This window comes from Heloderma suspectum, chromosome 11, assembly GCF_057233095.1.
Source record: "Heloderma suspectum isolate Gila_16-S chromosome 11, 16-S_ref, whole genome shotgun sequence".
Lineage (NCBI taxonomy): Eukaryota > Metazoa > Chordata > Lepidosauria > Squamata > Helodermatidae > Heloderma > Heloderma suspectum.
Genome location: NC_139468.1, coordinates 17,823,376 through 17,845,180, shown reverse-complemented (window position 1 = coordinate 17,845,180; position 21,805 = coordinate 17,823,376). Strand labels below are relative to the sequence as shown.

The following is a 21,805-nucleotide window of genomic DNA, read 5'->3' as shown; positions in this document are numbered from 1 at the left end:
TGAGCACCATATGGAATTCAAAACAGTGATATGTTAATGTTAGGACTTGTGAATATACCGTAAACTTCTTGAATCCCTCCCATTTAGTACAAAAGATACTATAGACTTCAGTCAGTCACCTTTTTAACAGGAATGTTAATATTTAACAAATATAGTTATCTGTTCCCTCATATTAGCAGATGGCTGTGCTCCAGTCAAATCTGTTTGTCAGACCAGGGAAGAAACCTTCCCCATTTTCCACTCCACCTCAAAATTCTGCCTCAAGGCTGGTTCAAGTGCATCTGACTGTACCATAATAGCACTAAGCATTTGTATAGCACTTTCAAGTGTTTAAAGTGCTTCATGTGCAATATGTAAGGTAAGTCAGTAATATTGCACATAGGGGACTGAGGCTGAGAGATGGTGGCTTGCATAATTCAAACCAGGGCCTTCCTGTTTCATAGCCTCTGTTCTGTACACTTTCTCCAGCTGGTGCAGGGTAGTGTTTATGGAGCTTGATCTCATGGCCAGGTACAAAAATGGAAGGTAATTTCATAAGCTTCCTCAGCCAGGAAAGGAAGAGTGTTGATTTCAAAACTTTATCATAGTAAGCCTCTCTGTGTTGACAGAAGGTGTCTGTTGCATTTACTACATTTGCTTTTAAGGCTTGGGCCCAGAGGGCAGTAGAATATAAACATATACCATAATTTTAAGATTTAAGGTACTGACACAAGAAGAAAAAGGGAGATCATAAGGCTATAACCTATATTTAAGCACACATCTAGTTTATTTCAATTAAAATTTGACTCAAATAGTCTGATGTCTAGTTCTCATATCAAAAATAGCTATGCTAACATGTTCTACATTTCTCAATGGGCTTCAAGCACTTCTGGCATTCTTAGGACCATTTCACGCATTATGACTGCAATAGGAATGTGTTAGACTGGCACTGTACACTTACTAAAACTGAAGCATTTACATTTTGTGTATATTTATGTAAGACTTATCTTCAAGTGTCATAGTATAGAGTGAATGCATAAGTCAGGAACTGATGTGACACAGTGGGAAAGTCCTCAGGATGAGTGCTTAAGGAGAAGAGCAGTTTGTGCTTGGGTCAATCCAGGACATGCAAGGCTGGGATACAAACCAGAAGAATGGTCAGAGGTCAAATTAGAGGCTAGGAGCTAGCAGTAATCACAGCATGGATGCAAAGCTGAATAGATCACATGTGAGGTGAGAACAAGGCAGGCATGTAAAAGAAATGCATGGGAACTTTGCAGCATTAATATTGTCACATGAAAATGTGTTGGGAGCAAAATATTGCTCTAGTGTACATTGTGTACTAAAGTGCCATTTTTGGTAGAAAGGTGGGGCACAAATCAAATCAATCAATAAATGTATTTGATACCATGTATTTTTACAGATGCTGAGTAAAGTCTTGAATGATTTATTCAGGAGAATGGCTAGTGTATTGCTTTCCTGGAAAAGCAATAGAAATATGCATTCTCTTGTGCAAATCTGGATGTCTAATTCTATTGTTATGCCATAAATTCCTAGTGTTAGACTAAGGACTACATTCAGTAATTTTAATTTGGTAGAGACCTCTATATTCTTACTCCTACACTTGCTTTTTTATGGTTGTACTCTTTGCAGAAGAAGCAAGTCTCTGTGAATAAAAGCTGTCTAGTGTGGGAATTGCTATTACTGGAACAGGAACATGTTACAGAATGCTAACAGACCAAATGCTTGATACCTACCTCAGTTTTGTTTCATTGCTGGATATTAGAGGGTTAATTTTAGGAAGAACTGGCTAATTAATTTCTATTGCAAGTATTTGGCAGATGTCAGCTTGAAAATTTACTTAGAAGTGTCTCCCTCCTGCCCAGCATAATATTTTTACATGAGGAACATGAAATTATTTTAATCACCATTTCTATCCAATGAGTTGATTTCAAAGTCCAAGTTAATACTCTCGCTGTCTTTCCAAAACCAGAAAACTTATTAAAAAAATCATTTCCCCTATCTACTTATCTCAGTTTCCAGTAGTAAATCCAAATGTCTTACAGTTTTTCTCTGGGAAGTATCTAGAGAAGGTCCTCTGTTGATGGCCTCACAGGCAGGTAGTCTTTGCACATGTTTACTGTTCTCTCCCTCAGTCTTGAAGCACATGGGGTACAGAAGGCATTGCTTGTCTTTGTTTGTACCAAGCAGTTATTGGAACCTGGCTTCCAGCATGATGATCTTTGAAACAAGAGCAGAAGAGAGATCTATTCTCAGCTCCCAAGTTAAGACTGATTTTTTCTTTGCTGCATTTCATCTGAAACAGCTTTGTCAGTTCTGGAGAAGTAATCTTCAGTCTGTCTTGGCTTCCAACCAATCTTTTGTATGAGTCTGGCTGCCTGATCTCTGCCCTTCTGTCTGTGAGTTGTTTGACATTTATAGATGCGTAGGAGGTGCCTGTCTTTTTTTACTGGTCTTTAAAGACCAACTGTCCTTAGCACTTCAGTGCTAGTTTAGCTTATATGTGGCAAATACCTCATGTCTACATCTGTACCTGCTTCATAAAACAAATAGGCTACTTTATTTTTTGAGCAAAATGTAGCAGTGGGGATTGGTTTTAAATCAAACCCAAGAAAAAAAGGCTGATTTAAGTCATTGATTTAAGTCAACTTTCCCATTTTGAAATTCATCCTCCCATGGCATTAAAAATCTAAGGCCCTGCTTTGTTTCCATCCTTTCTTGGAGTCACAGTTGGTGGGAGCATGAGAGGGTCTTTTTAGTTACAGCACCAAGATTGGGTGACAGCGTCCCCAGGGAGACTTTGGCCCCCTTTCATCATCTTCAGACGTGCTGTGAAGATCTCTTTATTTTGCCAGACCATTTGTGCTGAATTTCTTCCCTTGCTGTATTAAAGTTTGGTTTCAGTGATTTTTGTGCACTTGGATTTTTACTGTATTGGTTGTGTTTGTACTTTTAATTGAAAGCTGCTTTGGGGGCTGGTGGTGGGTATGAAAGGCAGGGTATTTTTTTTATAATAAATATCCTGAGCAACCATGCATAGTAACTGGTTGCTGTAACAAAATATACTGGCTTGCAATTAGGTAGTGCCTCTATACAACATAGGTCTATAATACAGAACCTTTGTTCATGCAGCCATATGTCCTTTGTGTTACAGCATTACGTCTGCTTAGAGACCAGAGACCGGCTTTTGTGTGAAGCTCTCTCTACCCATATTAAGCAAGATCAGTTACTTGCAGGCTAAGGATACAACCCTACACACCTACTTGGAATAAAGTCCAACTGACTAAAGTGGGATTTTCTTCTGAGTAAACATACACAAGATTGAGCTGTAGAGCTGAAGTACTTGGAGTACATAAAACGGATTACAAGATTACCCATATGGGGTTCAGTGAATGGTGTTGGCTTGATACAACATGGCTTCTCCTGGATCCTTGTGCCTCTGCTTGACTAGTTCTTGGTTTCAGTAGAAAGCCCATAATAATAAATGTGTGTTGTATCATTTATAATGCTTATTCTCAGAGGTCAGACACTTTTCCGGCATGGTATTCTCTCTTAGAAAAGTAGTACTTAATTAAGTGCGTATTACATTGTCATTATTCAGTGTTGAATAATGTAGGTCCAGGTCTAAATGACCATAATAAAGAGAAACTTGAACTTGAATAATGTGGGTTCTAACATGTCTGCCATCAGACTTCCTTTCAACCAAGCTATTTTTAAAAAGATCCTTACCATCACTGGGATTTTAGAAAATAGGAAATGATCATTTAAATCTATTCACCCTGAAATAAAACTTTATGTATATTTTGAGTGCCATTTTTTCTTTCAAAAACATTGCAAGACCTTTATATTTGGTCTGGCCCTGGTGGTTAAGCTTACATTCGCTCATTGTGGTTAAAGTTTCAAATTTAGTAAGAACTTACTTTGTACTTTATTTAGAATTGACACTTTAACTCAAAACAGTTTAAATAAACCTTTAGGCTTTTGATCTAGTTCTTCCTTCTATGGTGAAGAACCTGATACAATGTGCAGTAAATTAAGTAGCTGACTGCAGCACTGCTGTATCATTAGTGATGTGGTTGGTTACTAATAGACTCTTGTCATGCAAGAATTCTGGCTGCTGGTGTTCTTGTGGCTTTGTGTCACTTTTTGGCTTGTTTTAGAAACTAGTAACTACCAATTTCATGGTTCCCTACTTTTATGGAGCAGAGTCACAAACAAAAATAAGATCTTTTATGAAAAAATGAGTTTAACATACAGATTTATGCCTGGCTATAGAGAATACTATGCAATGAATATGAACTTGAGCACGCTCCGGGAGAGAGCGCAGGACAGGAAGGCCTGGCGTGCTATGGTCCATGGGGTCACGAAGAGTCGGACACGACTGAACGACTGAACAACAACAACAACAAATAGAGAATACTCCCCACAGAGATGCATGAACTTTTTTCTGCAGCTGGCAGTGAAGGATATTTAATAAGAAGGCACTTAAAAACTGAAGCCAGGAAAAGATTATACGGAAAGTAGCAGGAAAGGATATTATATACAGTCTTGCACAGATTATATTAGTGCCCAAACAGTTGGTCCGCTATTTGCTATTAGAAGACAGCTTCAAAAATATTCAGTGGTATAACAAAGCCCCAATGGTTATTTAATGAAAAACAACCTTGGAAGGCTGCAATCTTGCATGGAAGAGAAGGGTATTGGGGAGAAGAGTAGTTACCTGCACAAAAGCCTTTCTCCCATTCGAGCTGCAATACTTGCAAATGCCACCTTTGTTAGTATCTAGGTTCGGTCCTGCTGTTTTTTAGAGCATCAGAGTCTCCGACATTATTGGAAGTACTTACTGAGGCTGGTCAGGCAAAGTGACCCATAATCCATGCTTACAAATACTTGTTGTTAGTAAATAAATATAATATACAGGGTTCTAAGCAGAAATGGAATAGCAAACTAGAGTGTCCCATTTAACCTCACCAGTGGATTGCCTCTTCGGCGTCTATGCCTGTTGCGTGTATGGATCTTTGGCTGCGTGTTGTTCAGCAAAACTTTTGTTTCATGTCTATTGGACACTGCAAAGTCTCTTCAATAAGCGTTTGTCTAATTCAGTTAATTGCTGGTGATGCAATGCAGCTAATGCTTCTTCTAAACATATGTTTTGGCAGCTTCCAGTAATTGCTTCTTTTGGAGATGAGGTTATTATACAGATACATTTTGTACAGGAGCAGTCTTTAATATCTGCTGATATACATGCTCTTGTAAAACATATATCTGCTTCTTGGAAATTAATGGTCAGCGTAAATGGGATTTTTACAATTAAAAGATGGTTATTACAACATTGGGAGGATAAAGGCTCACCTCCTATAATGCAGTAGATTGAGGACCTGACAATGCTTTAATTATTTGAACAGGTGGCGTATAGATGTTACCTTCAAATGGATACTTATTTGGATATCTGGTCTGCTTTTGTTGAAGCTTATGTTTAATTGCTAGAAAGTTGTATTTTCATATAAATGCATTGCATATGTGTTCATCGATATGGATATACAGAAATCTATGTGTGTGTGTGTGTGTATATATATATATATGTATGTGTGTGTGTATTCTTATAAATTTTGTTTGTTGAAATTTCACAGTAAAATACGTATATAAATATATGTGTGATATGAAAATAAAAAATCGGTGCCCAAAAAGTTGGTCTTCTGTTTGATTTTAGAGGACAGCTTCAAAAATGTTTAGTGGTGAAACAAAGCCCCAGTAGTTATTAAATGGAGAGCCATTGGTGGTATTGAAATGGAATGAATGAATGAATGAATGAATGAAAAACACCCTTGGGAAACTGCAATCTTGCATGGAAGAGTGGGATAGTGGGGAGAAGAGTTGTTACCCCTTTTCCTGCTAGATATTTTCCTGTTCAAAAGCCTTTCTCTCCTTTAAGTTGTCAGATGATAAAACTTAACATTTGTATAGTACTTTCAAGTGTTCAAAGTGCTTCACATGCACTATCTAGGTGTAATCCTTGCAACAACCCTGAAGGGTATGCTAGTATTATGATACCTCATATTGCAGATGGAAGGACTGAGGCTCATAGAGAGTGAGCTCCCTAAGGCTACCAGGAGTTTATGGCAGATGCTCAAGATCAAACCAGGCATATAAGCATGGGTCCAGAACCCTGGAGAGGAGCAGCTGAGTGGGGAAAAATGCTACCTTTTGTTCTATACAAAATTAAAGCTATAAAAAATTGCACCTTCCTAAATCTGCATTTCTGTTTAAAAAGACGCCTATTAGGGCTGCTTTATGCACATTTGCATGTACTGTGTAATTTACCCTTTGTTGTTGTTGTTCAGTCGTTCAGTCGTGTCCGACTCTTCATGACCCCATGGACCATAGCACGCCAGGCCTTCCTGTCCTGCGCTCTCTCCCGGAGCGTGCTCAAGTTCATATTCATTGCATCCGTGATGCTATCTAGCCATCTCATCCTCTGCCGTCCCCTTCTCCTTTTGCCTTCAGTCTTTCCCAGCATCAGGGTCTTTTCCAGGGAGTTTTCTCTTCGCATTAGGTGGCCAAAATATTGGAGCTTCAGCTTCAGTATCTGTCCTTCCAATGAGCACTCAGGGTTGATTTCCTTTAGGAAATTTACCCTTAGATTTGTGTTAATGGACACTTGAGTAACTGCTATGGGCCTCTGAACTACTATATTATGATTTTTTAAATGGGTAATGTCTGGCAGAAGCTTTCATTAAGTATCAGGATGAAAGGTACTCAGTCTGAGCTACTGATGTCGGAGTTTTCTATTTATTTGAATTAAATAAAAATATTACGGTGTAGCCCTTTTCATAATGAATGGGTGAACCCCTTAAAGGATAACTTGTTTTCCTACACAGTGGCTGCTTCAAGTGCCATAAGAACATGGGATATGATTTAACTGAACATACTTAGCAGCCTTCCTGTGAAGAGGAACCCTACTTAGGGTTCAGGTAAATGTGCTTAGAATTTGCCTTCAGAACATTCTGCTCAGTGCAGGAAGAGCAGAGTTGGAGACAACTAGAGATGTACGGCTCTGGGAATTCTGTTCTGTTTAAGCCCAACAGGATTCCACAACATTTCCATTACAGTAAGCAGTGGTGGAGTGTGGCAGGTTTTTTCCCCAATTCTGGAAAGATTTTGCTCATTTTGGGGTATTTCCCCATCTGTGTAAGTTGTAATTTGCACGACTTCTTTTTTGAGGGAGTCTTGAAATGTGTGCAAATGGTGTCGTAATTTTTTTATTTGGTGATCTTGCGCCAGTACACATGATTGCAAGTCCGCTTGCGTGCTATGTAGCCCACAGAGGCATATTCCCCTCTTGTCAATATCTTTGTCAGTTTCATCCCCTCCACACAGTACCTCCGCCCAGCAGAGCCATATTTCCTGCTTTTTAAAGAACGCGTCTATTTTATCCTCCATTACTGTCCTTCCCTAGTGAAGGGGGGTGGGGGGGGGATATACAAGTTCTTTGACAAGTAGGGAATAGGGCTCTGCTGGGCTAAAGTAGTGTGCAGAGAGGATGAAACTGACAAGGATATTGACAAGAGGGGAATATGCCTCTGCAAGGCTACATAGTGGCAAGGTGGACTTGCGATCATGTGCACTTGCACAATATGAGCAATTTTAAAAAATTAAACAAAAATCATGACACCATTTGCACACATTTCAAGATTCCCTCCACAATTTTTTTTGTGCAAATTGGCACCATTAAAACAACAACAACAACAACCAGAATCCATGTATTGGCTCAACTCACTAGAGATCAAGTCAACTCCAGCAGGGGGAAACAGAATGAAATCTGTGGGGCTGAACCAGAAACATCCATTGAATTTTCACCCCTGAAATGGAATTCTCATACATCTCTAGAGACAGCACACACAGGAATGTTGGGGATGGTTTATAGCTGTTTTTGCCCTGCCCCCACTGCTACAGAGTGAACAGAGTGCCTGAGGAACTATGGACGGAGGTCCGTAACATTGTTCAGGAGGCAGCAACGAAATCCATCCCAAAGAAAAAGAAATGCAAGACAGCCAAGTAGCTGTCTGATGAGGCTTTACAAGTAGCTGAGGAAAGAAGGGAAGCGAAAAGTGAGGGAGAAAGGGGAAGACATATCCAACTGAATGCAGATTTCCAGAGAATAGCAAGGAGAGACAAGAAGGCCTTCTTAAATGAACAATGCAAAGAAATCGAGGAAAACAACAGAATGGGAAAGACTAGAGATCTCTTCAAGAAAATTGGAGATCTCAAGGAAACGTTTTGTGCAAAGATGGGCATAATAAAGGACAAAGAAGGCAGGGACCTAACAGAAGCAGATGAGATTAAGAAGAGGTGGAAAGAACACACAGAAGAACTATACAGGAAAGATCTGAATGTCCCTGATAGCCATGATAGTGTGGTCACTGAACTAGAGCCGGACATCCTCGAGAGTGAAGTCAAGTGGGCCTTAGGAAGCATTAGTAACAACAAAGCTAGTGGAGACGACAGTATCCCAGCTGAGCTATTTAAAATCCTAAAAGATGATGCTGTTAAAGTGCTGCACTCAATATGCCAACAAATTTGGAACATTCAACAGTGGCCACAAGACTGGAAAAGGTCAATTTACATTCCAATTTCAAAGAAGGGCAATGCCAAAGAGTGTTCAAACTACTGTACAATTGCACTCATTTCACATGCCAGCAAGGTGATGCTCAAAATCGTACAAGCTAGGCTTCAGCAGTATGTGAACCAAGAACTACCGGAAGTACAAGCGAGGTTTTGAAGAGGGAGAGGAACTAGAGATCAAATCACCAACATTCACTGGATCATGGAGAAAGCAAGAGAATTCCAGAAAAACATCTATTTCTGCTTCATTGACTACACTAAAGCCTTTGATTGTGTGGATCACACAACAAACTGTGGCAAATTCTTAAAAGACTTGTGAGTACCAGACCACCTTACCTGTCTCCTGAGAAACCTGTACGAGGGTTAAGAAGCAACAGTAAGAACCAGACATGGAACAACCGAGTGGTTCAAAATTGGGAAAGGAGTACGACAAGGCTGCATATTGTCGCCCTTCTTATTTAACTTATATGCAAAGTACATCATGAGAAACGCTGGGTTGGATGAATCACAGGTCGGAATTAAGATTGCCGGGAGAATTATCAACAACCTCAGGTACGCAGACGAATAGCAGAAAGCGAAGAGGATCTCAAGAGCCTCTTGTTGAGGGTGAAAGAGGAGAGTGCAAAAGCTGGTTTGAAACTCAACATTAAAAAAACGAAGATCATGGCATCTGGCCCCATCACTTCCTGGCATATAGAAGGGGAGGAAATGGAAGCAGTGACAGATTTTACTTTCTTGGGCTCCAAGATCACCGCAGATGGTGACTGTAGCCATGAAATTAAAAGACGCTTGCTCCTTGGGAGGAAAGCTATGGCAAACCTAGACAGCATAGTAAGAAGCAGAGACATCCCCTTGCTGACAAAGGTCTGTATAATCAAAGCTATAGTTTTCCCAGTAGTAATGTATGGCTGTGACTATAAGGAAGGCTGAGCACTGAAGAATTGATGCTTTCGAACTGTGGTGCTGGAGAAGACTCTTACGAGTCCCCTGAACGGCAAGGAGGTGAAATCAGTCAATCCTAAAGGAAATCAAGCCTGAGTGCTCATTGGAAGGACAGATACTGAAGCTGAAGCTCAAATATTTTGGCCACCTAATGTGAAGAGAAAACTCCCTGGAAAAGACCCTGATGCTGGGAAAGATTGAAGCAAAAGGAGAAGGGGACGGCAGAGGATGAGATCACCGATGCAATGAATATGAACTTGAGCATGCTCCGGGAGTGAGCAGAGGACAGGAAGGCCTGGCATGCTATGGTCCATGGGGTCACGAAGAGTCGGACACGACTGAACAACAGAACAACACTGCTGCAAAATTTGTTGGGGCTATGGCAAACCCCCCAGCAATTTTGCAAGGAAACAAGACATGCGGGGAGCATGCACCTTATTTTTAAGAAGAATCATACTTCTGGAAGTCCGATTCTTCTGGGAGTGCAATTCTTCTTGCAACAAGGTGACACTCCCTGCCTGTCTTGTGTCCTTGCAAAATTGCTGTGTTTTTTGCTACTGTAGGAGCAGATTCAGTAGTCATTTCTTCAGGCTGTGCAGTGCAGCTCTGGGGGAAAGGAATGTGGCCCTGTGACCCCTGGAGATTGTCCAGCTCTGTTTTTTTCCTTCTCTGTGTTCTTTTAATGCCTGAATAGGGCTTCTATCTCTACCTGCATGATAATTTCCCACATAGGATAGAGTTTTATGTATGGGAGCATTTAAAATGTGTGTTCCCCAACCTACAGTCTGAAGTGATCCAGACTGTTCTTCCACTCCATTCTGCTGCATGTGTAGTGCAGGACTAATATTTAATGTTGAACGCAGCCACATAGTTCATTCCTCATTGTCTGCTGCATTTCTCAGACAACCGTGGACAGATCAGTCAGTGGTTCTTCCCTAAATAGGTGGGGAGTGAAGATCAGTGACACACAGCTTCTCTCTACATACCACTCTATCTGTTGTGAGCCTTTCATATACTGTGAGGAAACACAACACATGAATACTTCAGATAAGTGTTGAGAGCCATTATTTGAGCTGGCAAAGGTTTAAAGCACTTTAATTTGGAAAGCTGAGAATGCAAAGGGTACATCTGTCAAATTGTCATTTAAAAATAACCGAGACTTACCCAGCAAAGGAACCATCTTAACAAATGCTGCCAGGCTGGATTAGTTTATTCCTTACAATATCAAATGTTGGCAGTTGTGCACCACTTACATAGACCTAAGGATTTCATCCACTTGTCATCACTTCGGGACTTTTTTCTCTTTTGCTTTTTCATCTGTTTGAGAACAATTTTACATAAGCAACTAGATTGTTATTCTCTGGTAAAATATTCTGCACATTTGATAGGCAAAAGTATGTTGCAGCGAAAGAACTGAAAATAGTGCTGAGAGTGTTTATTTTTCAGATGGTTTGGAGAGCTGTCTTGGTGTGTGTGAGTTGCAAGTGGTCTTGGAGCTGGTTCAAGTGGGAATGGAGGCTAAAAGAAAGAGGGCAAGCATGGGAAAAATTCCAGTGCCTACTGTAGCTCCCCCACAGTGTGGTACTGTGCAGTTGTCATGCAACCAAATTTAGGAAAAGCTAGCTGCCCAACTTAGGTGAGTGTAATGCTCGGGGCCACACTGCTATGGCCTCAGCATTAGCACTTGCTAGATATCCCCCTCCCCCTTTGTTCTTGCAAGTGCTTATCCATTTAACAGGTTTGATGGGAACAACACTCCATACAAGTAAAGTTAGGAACTTGGGGAGCTGCCTCATACCAGGCCAGACTATTTGTCCATCTAGCTTTCTCTATGGTGGTGTACACCATGTGGCGTGACCTCCCCACTGAGAGCAGATGGGCCCCTAGTGTGGAGCATTTCTGCCAACAATTTAAGAGAGACATTTGTTTGCCCAGGGATGTCCTGACTGCTAGGATTGCCAGCTATACCTGGTTATTTTAATGGTGATTATAATGAGTTTTTATTGCTTTATCGCTGTTTTATTGTTTTATTGATGTTTTATGGTATTTTATCATGTTTTTATCTTCAGGACTTTTTTTTTAAAGCAATAAATAAATTTTCTGAAATAAATAAAAATGCCCTAGTATTGACTACTGTGACCATCAGGTGCTCTGCAAGGTCTGAGGCAGAGGTCTTTTCCTATCTCCTGTTAGCAGATTTTCTCTTAATTGGAGATGCCAGTGATTGAACCTGAGACATTCTCCATGCAAAGCATATGCTGTACTACCAAGCTATGATCCTATTCCGCTTATGGCATATCATGCATGAAATGGCTTGGGTTAAAGAGATATATGTAAGTGATAGGACTGTGTAGGATTGTTAAGAATATTTTCCCCAAAGGGCAATATTCATATATATATACTGGACCTAGTTGTGCAGGCAAGAACCATTCTTGCTGTGAAATGTGCAATCATTTAAAGAACAGTGTGTTCATATTTGCCTTTTTGTAAGGGAATCCGAGGTCAAAGGTTCAAGAAATCTTCTAGTTTGAGCCAGTTTTGTTTTGAAGTTGGAACAAACTTTGGATCATGAGAGGGAGGCCAACTATTCTTTGAGATGAATTTTTTCATTTTATTTTACTAGCCTGAAAGTGTTATGAAGGCAAGGTTTATAAATGGTGTCTTTTACAGAAACTGTGCTAGAGGAATGTGAACTTGTGTCCAAGTGGAATGAAATGCTTTCAGTGAATCATAACACACAAGGGAATATAACCTCTCCAAATATACAACCCCACTCAACATTTTCTACCACAGACCTTTAATGTATGTTCCTTTGTATTTCAATGACTTTATTGTACTGAGGATACTTCTGTGTATGAAGCTACCCCTTTGCCTTCTTTGTGGTACTGTCATTTTCTTTGCCTTCCTCAGGTTGGCCCTTGGTTTCCCTAGCATTAGGAGATCTGGAATTAATAACTACACAGGGTATTACATAGGGATCACTTCATAATTTTCTGAGTGCCTTTGTGTGTCTGAATTCATTTGAGACAAACCACAGGTAAATTCATGGAGGTTATCACCTTATTTGATAGGAAAGTAGTGGGCCATGTTCCCATCCTGGAGAACTTCATGATATTGGAGAACATGCAAATCACAACAGAAGTAGAATGGCCTTGCATGGGATCTTTCTTTCTTTCTTTCTTTCTTTCTTTCTTTCTTTCTTTCTTTCTTTCTTTCCTTATCTCCTTTCCGCTCCCAAAAATAGTACTCAAGGTGGCCGTGTGTTTGTAGGCGGAGTAGTGCAGCATATGGGTAAAGGGTATTGGGTCTCATGACCTTTAATTCAGTGCTTCACACTAGCTTGAGATGCTGCTGCTCACCAAAACTGTCATCAGACCAGAGGCCCATCTAGTCCAACATTGTTTCCAACAGTGGCCAGCCAGCCTGCAAGCAGGTATGAAGGTGATGGCCATCCTCTATTTCTCCCCAACATCTTTTAAGCAATGGTATACTGTTTCTGCACATGGAGGTTCCATTTAGACCTATAGCTATTAGCAATAATATCTGTCTTCCATAACTTTACTGATCTGTTAAAGGCAATTGCCACATCTTGTGGTAATAAAGTCTATAGTTACTTATGCACTGTGTGATGTACATTCTCCTGTCCGCTCTGAGCATAATGCAAAACTGCTTTTCTGGGCGAATCAGTTACTTGGGGTGCTGGAGTGACCTTGTGTGGGGTGAACTTAAACCTGGAATGCTGGCTTAAATCCAAGTTCAGCTATAGACACATTTGGTGTCCATTGGCACGCTACTTTTACTTTCAGTCCCCGATATGTGTATTTTGCGGATGAACAAGACTGTAAAGGACTTCGCTTATTGAACACTTTGTAAATGAATAATGACCTCTATTATGCCCCATCTCCAGAATGCCCTCCCCATTGAAGCTTGACTGGTGCCAATGCTGCTTTTGTTTCAGCACCAGGTTAAAACTTACTTGTCTGTCCAAGCATTTTAAAAGGTGATGTTGGTTTAAACTTAGTCTGCTCTTTGTTTTACACCTGTTCTGCTCAGTTTTTATTGTAATGTTTTATGCTATGGTGTATTTGTAGTATATCTTGGTTCTTAATTTTCTTTTGTTTGCTGCCCTAGTATATTTAGGATGAAGAGCAGGTTAAAAATACTTTAAATTAATAAATACGTAAATACATAAATATAGTAAGCTTTCCCATAGAAAGCTGCCATCATTATGTTTCAAAGGGGAAGATTTTCTCTTGTGAGCAGCTTTCCTGGCCTCTGAGCAAGGGTAATAGGACCCACTATTTTTGTCTTGCCCAGCTCACTGCAGTAAAGAGGTGGAGGGCTTCTCATGATCAGCTTGCTCATCTCTAATCTCATTGCTACTAGACACTGTTGGTTTCCCATGCTTGCTTACCTGAGACATGGTACGCCGTACATGAAAAATTCTGAAGTTCAAAACACTTTTTAGACAACCTGAAGCTTTTGTGCCTGCCTGAATACAGGTCAATACCATGCACTGCCTTTCGCTATAAAGTGAGACCATTTGTGGGTTCAGGCTAATGAAAATATTTGGTCATATTAGAGAGCTATGGACTTTATATAACATTAACAATGTCCCCAAATGTCACTTAGCCTTCAGATGCTAAGATAAAGGAGAATAATATAGCAATTACATAACGTAATGTAACTAATACCAGGCTTGTTTGCCTTTTAATATCAAGTTTATGATTTGAATAACATTGGTACTTTAAGCACATAGTCTTGCTCTACCCTAAGACGTAACTTTTATGTTTCTAGAATTGTGATTAATGGTGGATTTTTTCTTTTTTGTTAGGTCAAAGAGGAAATGTTGTTTGAGGCACTGGTTACAAGGAAGACGGTTACTGTCGGGGAGAAGCTTGTGTTACCATACAAACTGGCAGAGGTTTGTGTAGCAAGAAACTACAAGGAAAAATTGTCTAGGACTAGGAAAAAGTGCCTGTACTGTTCATGTTCCTTGACACCCCTATTTGGGGTGTGGAGGTGTGGGCTTTGTAGATGACAAGTAACATTGTTTGACTTTGGCCGTAGCTTATAAATGTGTAATCAAAGATAGCACCAGACTGAAGGTTACTTATGAGACTTTACAACTTTACTTATGAGATTTCCATGAATGAATTCTATTCTCAAATCATACTGGGAATGAAAACAAATATGGAGTTTATCTAGACTTCACTGTTGGCAATTGTGTGTATTTTGTTTGCTGTTACCATTGTTCAGCTGTTTGACTCTCTTCTGCTATATGTTCTAAATGTCTTTTAATGTCCTCTTTGCTCATCTTTAGTCTGTTTACCATAGTTTGTCTCCTTCATCAAGATATTCCAGTTACCTTTCCAGTCTGGACAGTGTACATTGCTAACTTACTATTTCAGTACCTTATCCTTAGCTATCAGGTTAATTACCAAAATAAGAATAATTTCATAATCATTTTAGGCATGTAAAATGTGGATGAAGATGTAACTTTTAAATGTGGAGTTCTTCTTCGTGGTCTCTGTGCATCACACATATGAGCTCTGCACCTGCGTGGAGCCTCCATTTGGAAAACATCTATAACTGAGGAACAGTTTTGGTGAGGACCCTCCCCCACCGTCCCATTGCGCATGTCCATGTGGGTTCTCCCCTGTCCCTTCAGTTCCTTTTTGACCGCCATCACAGCTATCTCTTTGGGAACATTGTCCGCATTTTTTCGTGCAAATTAGTGCTGAGGTTTTCTTGTTTTTTGTTCTTCCCATCTTAAAAAAGTAGTAGTAGTAGCTAGTATAGTTGTCTGTTCTCATTTTTCTTCGAGTGTATGGCATTGAAGGCTCCTTTCAGAAAGTCATCCACTGCTACAGTAAACTCCCCCCATCTGATGGACGCCCTTTCTGCTTCCTTTGCCACGGGGAGTCCCATGTTGTAGAGATGTGCCACCATTGCCAGTCTTTCTCAAAACAAGCCTGCAAAAATCACTTGGACGGATTAAAGGCGATTTTCTGGAAAAGGGCATTGGAAGAAGTGGATACCCAAAAATCTCAACCTCAGTTGGGTGCCTCTGTGCAAAGCAATATGCTGCAACCTACTGCAGATTCACCCCCTCAGTCAATATCAGAGGTGGGGTGGACAGACCCTCCAGCACTGGGTTGTTCTTTGGCTCTCTCAGTGGCCAAAAAAATTGCTAAAAAGGCGAAACATACCAAGCCTGCCCCAGACGCTGTACCAAAGGAAAAGAAGAGGTAGGAACTTAATGACTCCATCGAGAGTTTCAGAGTCGGAGATCCCTCCTCCCCCCTCCTTCTGAATTCACTAATTCAAAGGCTATTATGGGTACCGACAGCCACAACGCCATTAGAGCCTCTGTCTACAGCCTCTGAAGGCAACATCAGAGATTTTTCTCCCGTTAGATACTGAGCGGATCCCACTTGTCAGGATCGTCGCTCACAGTCTTCATCTGCAAGCATACAGGATCAAGAATCACAGTAACCTCAGCACGGAAGGTCTCAGTCGTCAGCCGTTTCCCAGGGACTGTGTCCCTCGAAATTGATCGCCACTAAGGTACCATGAAGAGGAATATTCGGATCGACATTGAGAGCGGGATCAACTCTGTGCTTGGACCATGCCACTTCCAAGATCTTACCAATGTGATTGGTGGTTACATAGAGATTATGATCTGTACTACGATCGAACTAAGTATTTAGGAGCAACTTCTCAGTACAGAACTGGCCCTTCAGCCACAAGTTCACGCTCACTGTGCCACAGTGTGTTTTTGCCACTGCCTCTGGTCCCCCCATGCATGTCTTCTTTAAATAAGCCACAGGGCTATGTCGACCAGGCTCCTCTGGATCACCTGTTGCTGTCTCCTCCTGCCCAAAAGCAAGGTGACCGATGAAAGACAATAGACCAGAGAGATCTCTCCCAAGATTCTGCAGAGGATTATCAATAAGATTCTTTGTCCTATTCCTCTGTACCTCTGTCTATTTCATCTCCAGATGAGGTTGTTGCTCTGTGTGAGACAGAGCTTCCCCTTCAGATGATATGGGTCATTTCTTGGATCAGGTGCTGCAAATGGCACAGTCTCTAGGGACTGATGTGCAGCAACCCATAGAACATATACAAGACCCAATGTTTGATGCCGTATATACAGAGACATCGATGCCAGTGGTGATTGCCTTTCTTCCCACTATTCTCCAGACTGTGAAACAAACTTGGAATACTCCATCCTCAATGGCTTCTACCTTGAAGTGTCTGGAATCGATGTATAGGTTCAAGAAAAAGATGCTAGTTTCCTTTTTCTCATCCTCGTCCAAATTCAGTAATAGTCGAATCGGCTCAAGGTTGGTCCCAGAAATCGCATGCATCTCCAGTTGACAAGGAAGGATGCAGACTTGATCTGATGGGATGGAGACTTTATTCATCCACGGGCTTAGGGCTTCATGTTGCGAACTATCAGGCCATGATGTCGCAGTATCAATTATTTTTGTGGGAGAAGATGGATTCTTTGTGTACTTACCTCCCAGATAACCAGAGAGAGCTGGCCAGAATGTTTCAGATGCATTTAGACTTTCCCATCAACAAATTAATACCGCACATCATCAGGCCTACTGTAATGCGAAATCCATGGTAGGCTCTGTGGCTTTATGGTGCCATGCATGGCTTCGTCTAGAATTGAAGACTTACCCTTTGATGGTGAGGGTTTATTTAATTCTAAAACGGATGACCAGATTGCTGCTGTTCTCGTTTTTTGAACAGGGTCAAAGAAGATGGGCATCAGACAGCCACAACAACAATAGTCTTAGAAACCAAGGTGTTGGTTTTGGCACTAGTCATACTTTCAAAGGCAATCTGCAGATCGTGCCCCTCGGTACCAGCAACAACTCAAGCAGCAGAGGAAACAGTATTCTTTAAGTTTCGTCAGTCCCGGGCAAGAGACTTCTTCCAAACAGCGTCTTTGACTTGGAACATTTAAGTGTCCCCCCCACCTCCAACTATAATTTTGGGGAACCATCTCTCTTTCTACCAGCATGGCATGCAGTAACATCGGATACTTCGGTGAAGGCGATTGTTTGTCGCGGATACAAGATCGAATTTGACACCCCCCTTCCCGTGGGAATTGTCTGAATAATTTCGCCATCGGAACCGTTACATCTCAAGACAGAGTCCCTTCTTTGGAAGGGTGCCATCAGATACATCTCCTCTGCTCAGGAATTTCTTCTCCTGGTACTTTACAGTTCCAAAAAGGGATGGAGGACTGTGCCCAATTTTAGATCTAAGACTCTTGAATGAATTTATCACACCCAAGAGATTCAGAATGACTATGCTGGCAACAATCGTCCCCCTCCTTCGGAAGGGTGTCTGGTTTGTGGTGGTAGATCTCAAGGATGCTTCTTTCCACATTGGTATAGGGGAAGCTTATCAAAGATACCTGTGTTCACAATTGGACCAGACATGTTTCAGTTTCGTGTGATGCCCTTCGGACTAGCAACAGCTCGAAGGGTGTTCACAAAATGCATGTCAATAGTATGTGCACACCTCTGTGTCAAGGGCATCGAGATCTACCCATATTTGGATGACTGGCTCCTCGTAAGTCCTTCCAAGGAGTTTCTGGATCATGCCATTGTAGTTTTGAATCTTCTTGATGCTCTGGGCCTCCGTCTCAATGAGGAGAAGTTGACTTTATGCCCCACTCAAGTTATCTTTTTCATCGGGGCAGTTTTGGATTCGAAGACAGGTCGCGCATATCTCCCTCAAAAGCACTTGCATCAGTTCATCACTTTGGCGGGCGTTATTTACCAACAGCGACAAGTGTCGGCTCACACCATTCAGTGTCTCCTAGGGCACATGGCTGCAACTGTGTCAGTGGTGGAGTGGGCATGCCTGAGAATGAGACCCTTACAGAACTGGTTTATCTGAGTTTTCACAACGAGACCGATGCTCATCGAACCCGGCTCTGGATACCGGACCACATTGCATTCTCTCTCCTTTGGTGGATGGATCCAAACAATCTCAGTCAAGGTATGCTGTTTGTTCAGCCATCTCCATCTCGAGTGCTCACCACAGATGCCTCTCTCCTCAGTTGGGAAGCCCATTGTGGACCGTTACGAATTCAGGCCGATGGTTGGGAACAGGAAGACGGCTCACATCAATCTTCAGGTGTTGCTGGTGGTGTAGAAAGACTTAAGGGCTTTTGTGATCTAACTATGGGACAGACACATCCAAATTCTGACTGACAACACCTCTGTTCTTTCGCACCTAAACAAGCAGGGAGCGACTCATTCATCCAAGCTGGGGGGCCTCATTCTCAAGATTTATGATTGGGTTGTCCCAAGAGACATCTGCTTGACTGCGATTCATATTGCCAGAGTGGACAACACTTTGGCAGATTCCCTCAGTTGGACTTACCGAGCATCCCACAAATGGGAACTGTCTCCCCGTGTCCTACATCGCTTATTCCAATGGTGGGGTTGGCTGTTGGTGGACCTGTTTGCAAACCCCTCGAATGTGGTTTGCAAGATGTTCTGCTCAAGAGCAGGAGTAGGTTGTTCATCATTGGGTGACACCTTTCTCCTGCAGTGGAGTGATACACTGTTCTATCTCTTTCCCTCATTTCCTTTACTACCAAGGGTGATAGCAAAGATCAAGGCAGAGAAGACCAACTGCCTATTGATGGCACCTCGGTGGCCGAGGCAACCTTGGTTCATGATCCTGTCCGATATGGCAGGAGGGAATTTTCATCTCCCACTCCAGCAGGATCTAATCTCTCAGGACCGAGGGCGGATCCGACATCTGGACCTGCACACCCTGAAGCTGATGGCATGGAGGGTTTGATAGAGGAGGATAGAACGCTCATATCATCACAGGTGCACCGGGTATTGGACGCCGCAAGAAAACCACCTACCCAGAGATCGTACTGTAGCAAGTGGTCAACGTTTGAGGATTTTGCTGCTTCTAAGGGTTTTCGTTCTTCCTCCAGCTCAATCTCAGACATCTTATCATTCTTTCATCATTTATTTGAGAAGAGTCTAAAGTATTCCTCTATTAGGGTTTATGCTGCAAGCAGTTTCAGTTATGAGGGGACAGGTGCAAGATTTTTCAGTTTTCACCCATCCTCTCACCAAGCAGTTTTTGCGTGGGCTGCAGAATTTGATTCCTCCCGTAAAACGACTTAGCCCCGCAGTGGAATCTCTCGCTAGTGTTATAAGCGTTAACATCAAAACCATTTTAGCCTATGGCTACTATTGACTTCTGTCTACTGTCATGGAAAGTGGCCTTTTTGGTGGCTATCATGTCATCTTGGAGAGCATGCAGTTTTGTGTGCTCTCCATATTGATGCTCCTTTTATAGTTTTTCACAAGGACTAGGTTGTCCTTTGACCAGAATTCACCTTTCTTCCTAAAGTGATTTCTGAATTTCATCTCAACAAACCTATTGTGCTTCCAGCTTTCTTCCAAACACTGTCTTCAGACCTGGAGAAATGCCTCCATAATCTCAGTGTCTGAAGGGCATTAGCTTTTTACAAAGCTAGGACTGAGTCATGTCAGAAATCAGAAAGATTACTTCTTTGCTTTGCAGGGCCTAACAAGGGTCTGCCTGTGTCATCCCAGAGGCTGCCTGGATAGCTCAAACCATCACACTGGCATACCAATTCCATGGACAAGAGCCTTTGCATCAAATCGAAGTGCATTCGACTCGGGCTATGTCAGTGTCGACAGCCTTCAGGAGAGGGGTGGCTCTAAAGGACCTTTGTAAGGCTGCAACATGGTCTACCCCCATCGACTTTTGTGAAACATTATATGCTGGATGTGCGTGCTCAATCAGACTGCATGTTTGGAAGAGTGGTACTGTCCTCTGTGTTCCAATAGGACACCTACCCTCCTCTGGTAAGTTGGCTTGTTAGTCGCCCATATGTGCGATGCACAGAGACCACAAAGAAGAAAGATGGGTTGCTTACCTGTAACTGTAGTTCTTCAAGTGGTCATCTGTGCATTCACACAACCCGCCCACCATCCCCTCTTTGGTGTCGATATTCTGTTGATGTTGATACCAAGGGACCCTCGGATCCGAGAGTATTTTTGCGGTCTCAAGGAACTGAGTGGGACAGGCAGGAACCCACTCAGACATGCACAGTGGGACGGTGGGGGAGGGTTCCCACCAAAAATATTCCTCAGCTGTAGAAGTTTCCCGAATGGAAAATGCACAGATGACCACTTGAAGAACTACAGTTACAGGTAAGCAACCTGTCCATCTTGATCATCCTCTGCCCCTAAAATTATTATTACTGTTTACAGTTGGGGTGAACTTTCAATTTAAAATTACAGCCTTGAAGTGTAGGGGTTAAGCATATCCAGGAAACTCTAACCCTCTATGTTTGGAATTCCAGTGATTTGAAACTCTGACTCCTCAAGTGAATCTTTCTGTTCCTTTCAACTTCCAGTAGAACCAACATACCATTTGGCCCGTTCCAACTAAGTACAAGTTGTAGGTTTTTCTGCCTAGTATGTTTAGCCATATGTTAAGTGTAGGATATAACAAGTGGATCTTGGAACAAAATGTTACAGTGCTGAGTGCTCCTGTTCATGATGCCAGCCAGCCATGCCCTCTTCCAGTATACTCCATACCATTCCCCCTCTTTTCCTGTTTCCATCCCCAACAGTCAGCCAGTATTCCATCCCCAACAGTCAGCCAGTATTCCATCCCCACTGACCATGCTCAGTCATCCTTGGGTTGTTCATTTTTTTCCCCACCTCCCTTAGTTTTTTTCTCCTAAAGATACTTGTACTTCTGGAAACCTTGGAGTTCCCCCAAGCCTAGGGATATCAGAGTGGCTGGGTGACCGGCCAGATGGGCGAGTAATAAATTTAATAAACAAATAAATAAATAAAAATATCTCCCTCTTGGGTGTTCATGGTTCCATTTTGGCTGCATAACAACTGGCACTCATGTCTGAACATGGGAAATAAAGGGAGTGATATCACAATGACATCAATCACCTTATCACATGTAATTTGGAAACCATACAGAACCATGTGTTCTGTAACTAAGCTAGTTGGTCAGGTGTGCCAAACTGGTTGCTGAATCTTTATTAGACTGAACTGGAAGTAACCTGGAAAAACTTCTATCACAGCTGAACTGAAGGCAAACAACAAAGTAATGCTTTGACTTCCCTGCTTGCATCAGTGCCTATTGCTTGTTTTCACTCATGTGTTGTGATGATGAATGTTGCATTACA

At 41.8% G+C, this 21,805-nt stretch overlaps 1 protein-coding gene across 7 annotated transcripts in view; it reads left to right on the top strand.

The window, feature by feature from the left end:
* The window catches only part of MYO9A (myosin IXA), a 196,268-nt gene that overhangs the window by 89,562 nt on the left and 84,901 nt on the right, over positions 1-21,805 (top strand). For all 7 annotated transcript variants that reach the window (XM_084817052.1, XM_084817051.1, XM_084817050.1 and 4 more), the window contains one exon: positions 14,399-14,488. In XM_084817052.1, coding sequence (XP_084673178.1) covers positions 14,399-14,488 — 90 coding nt within the window. The remainder of the gene's footprint in view (positions 1-14,398; positions 14,489-21,805) is intronic.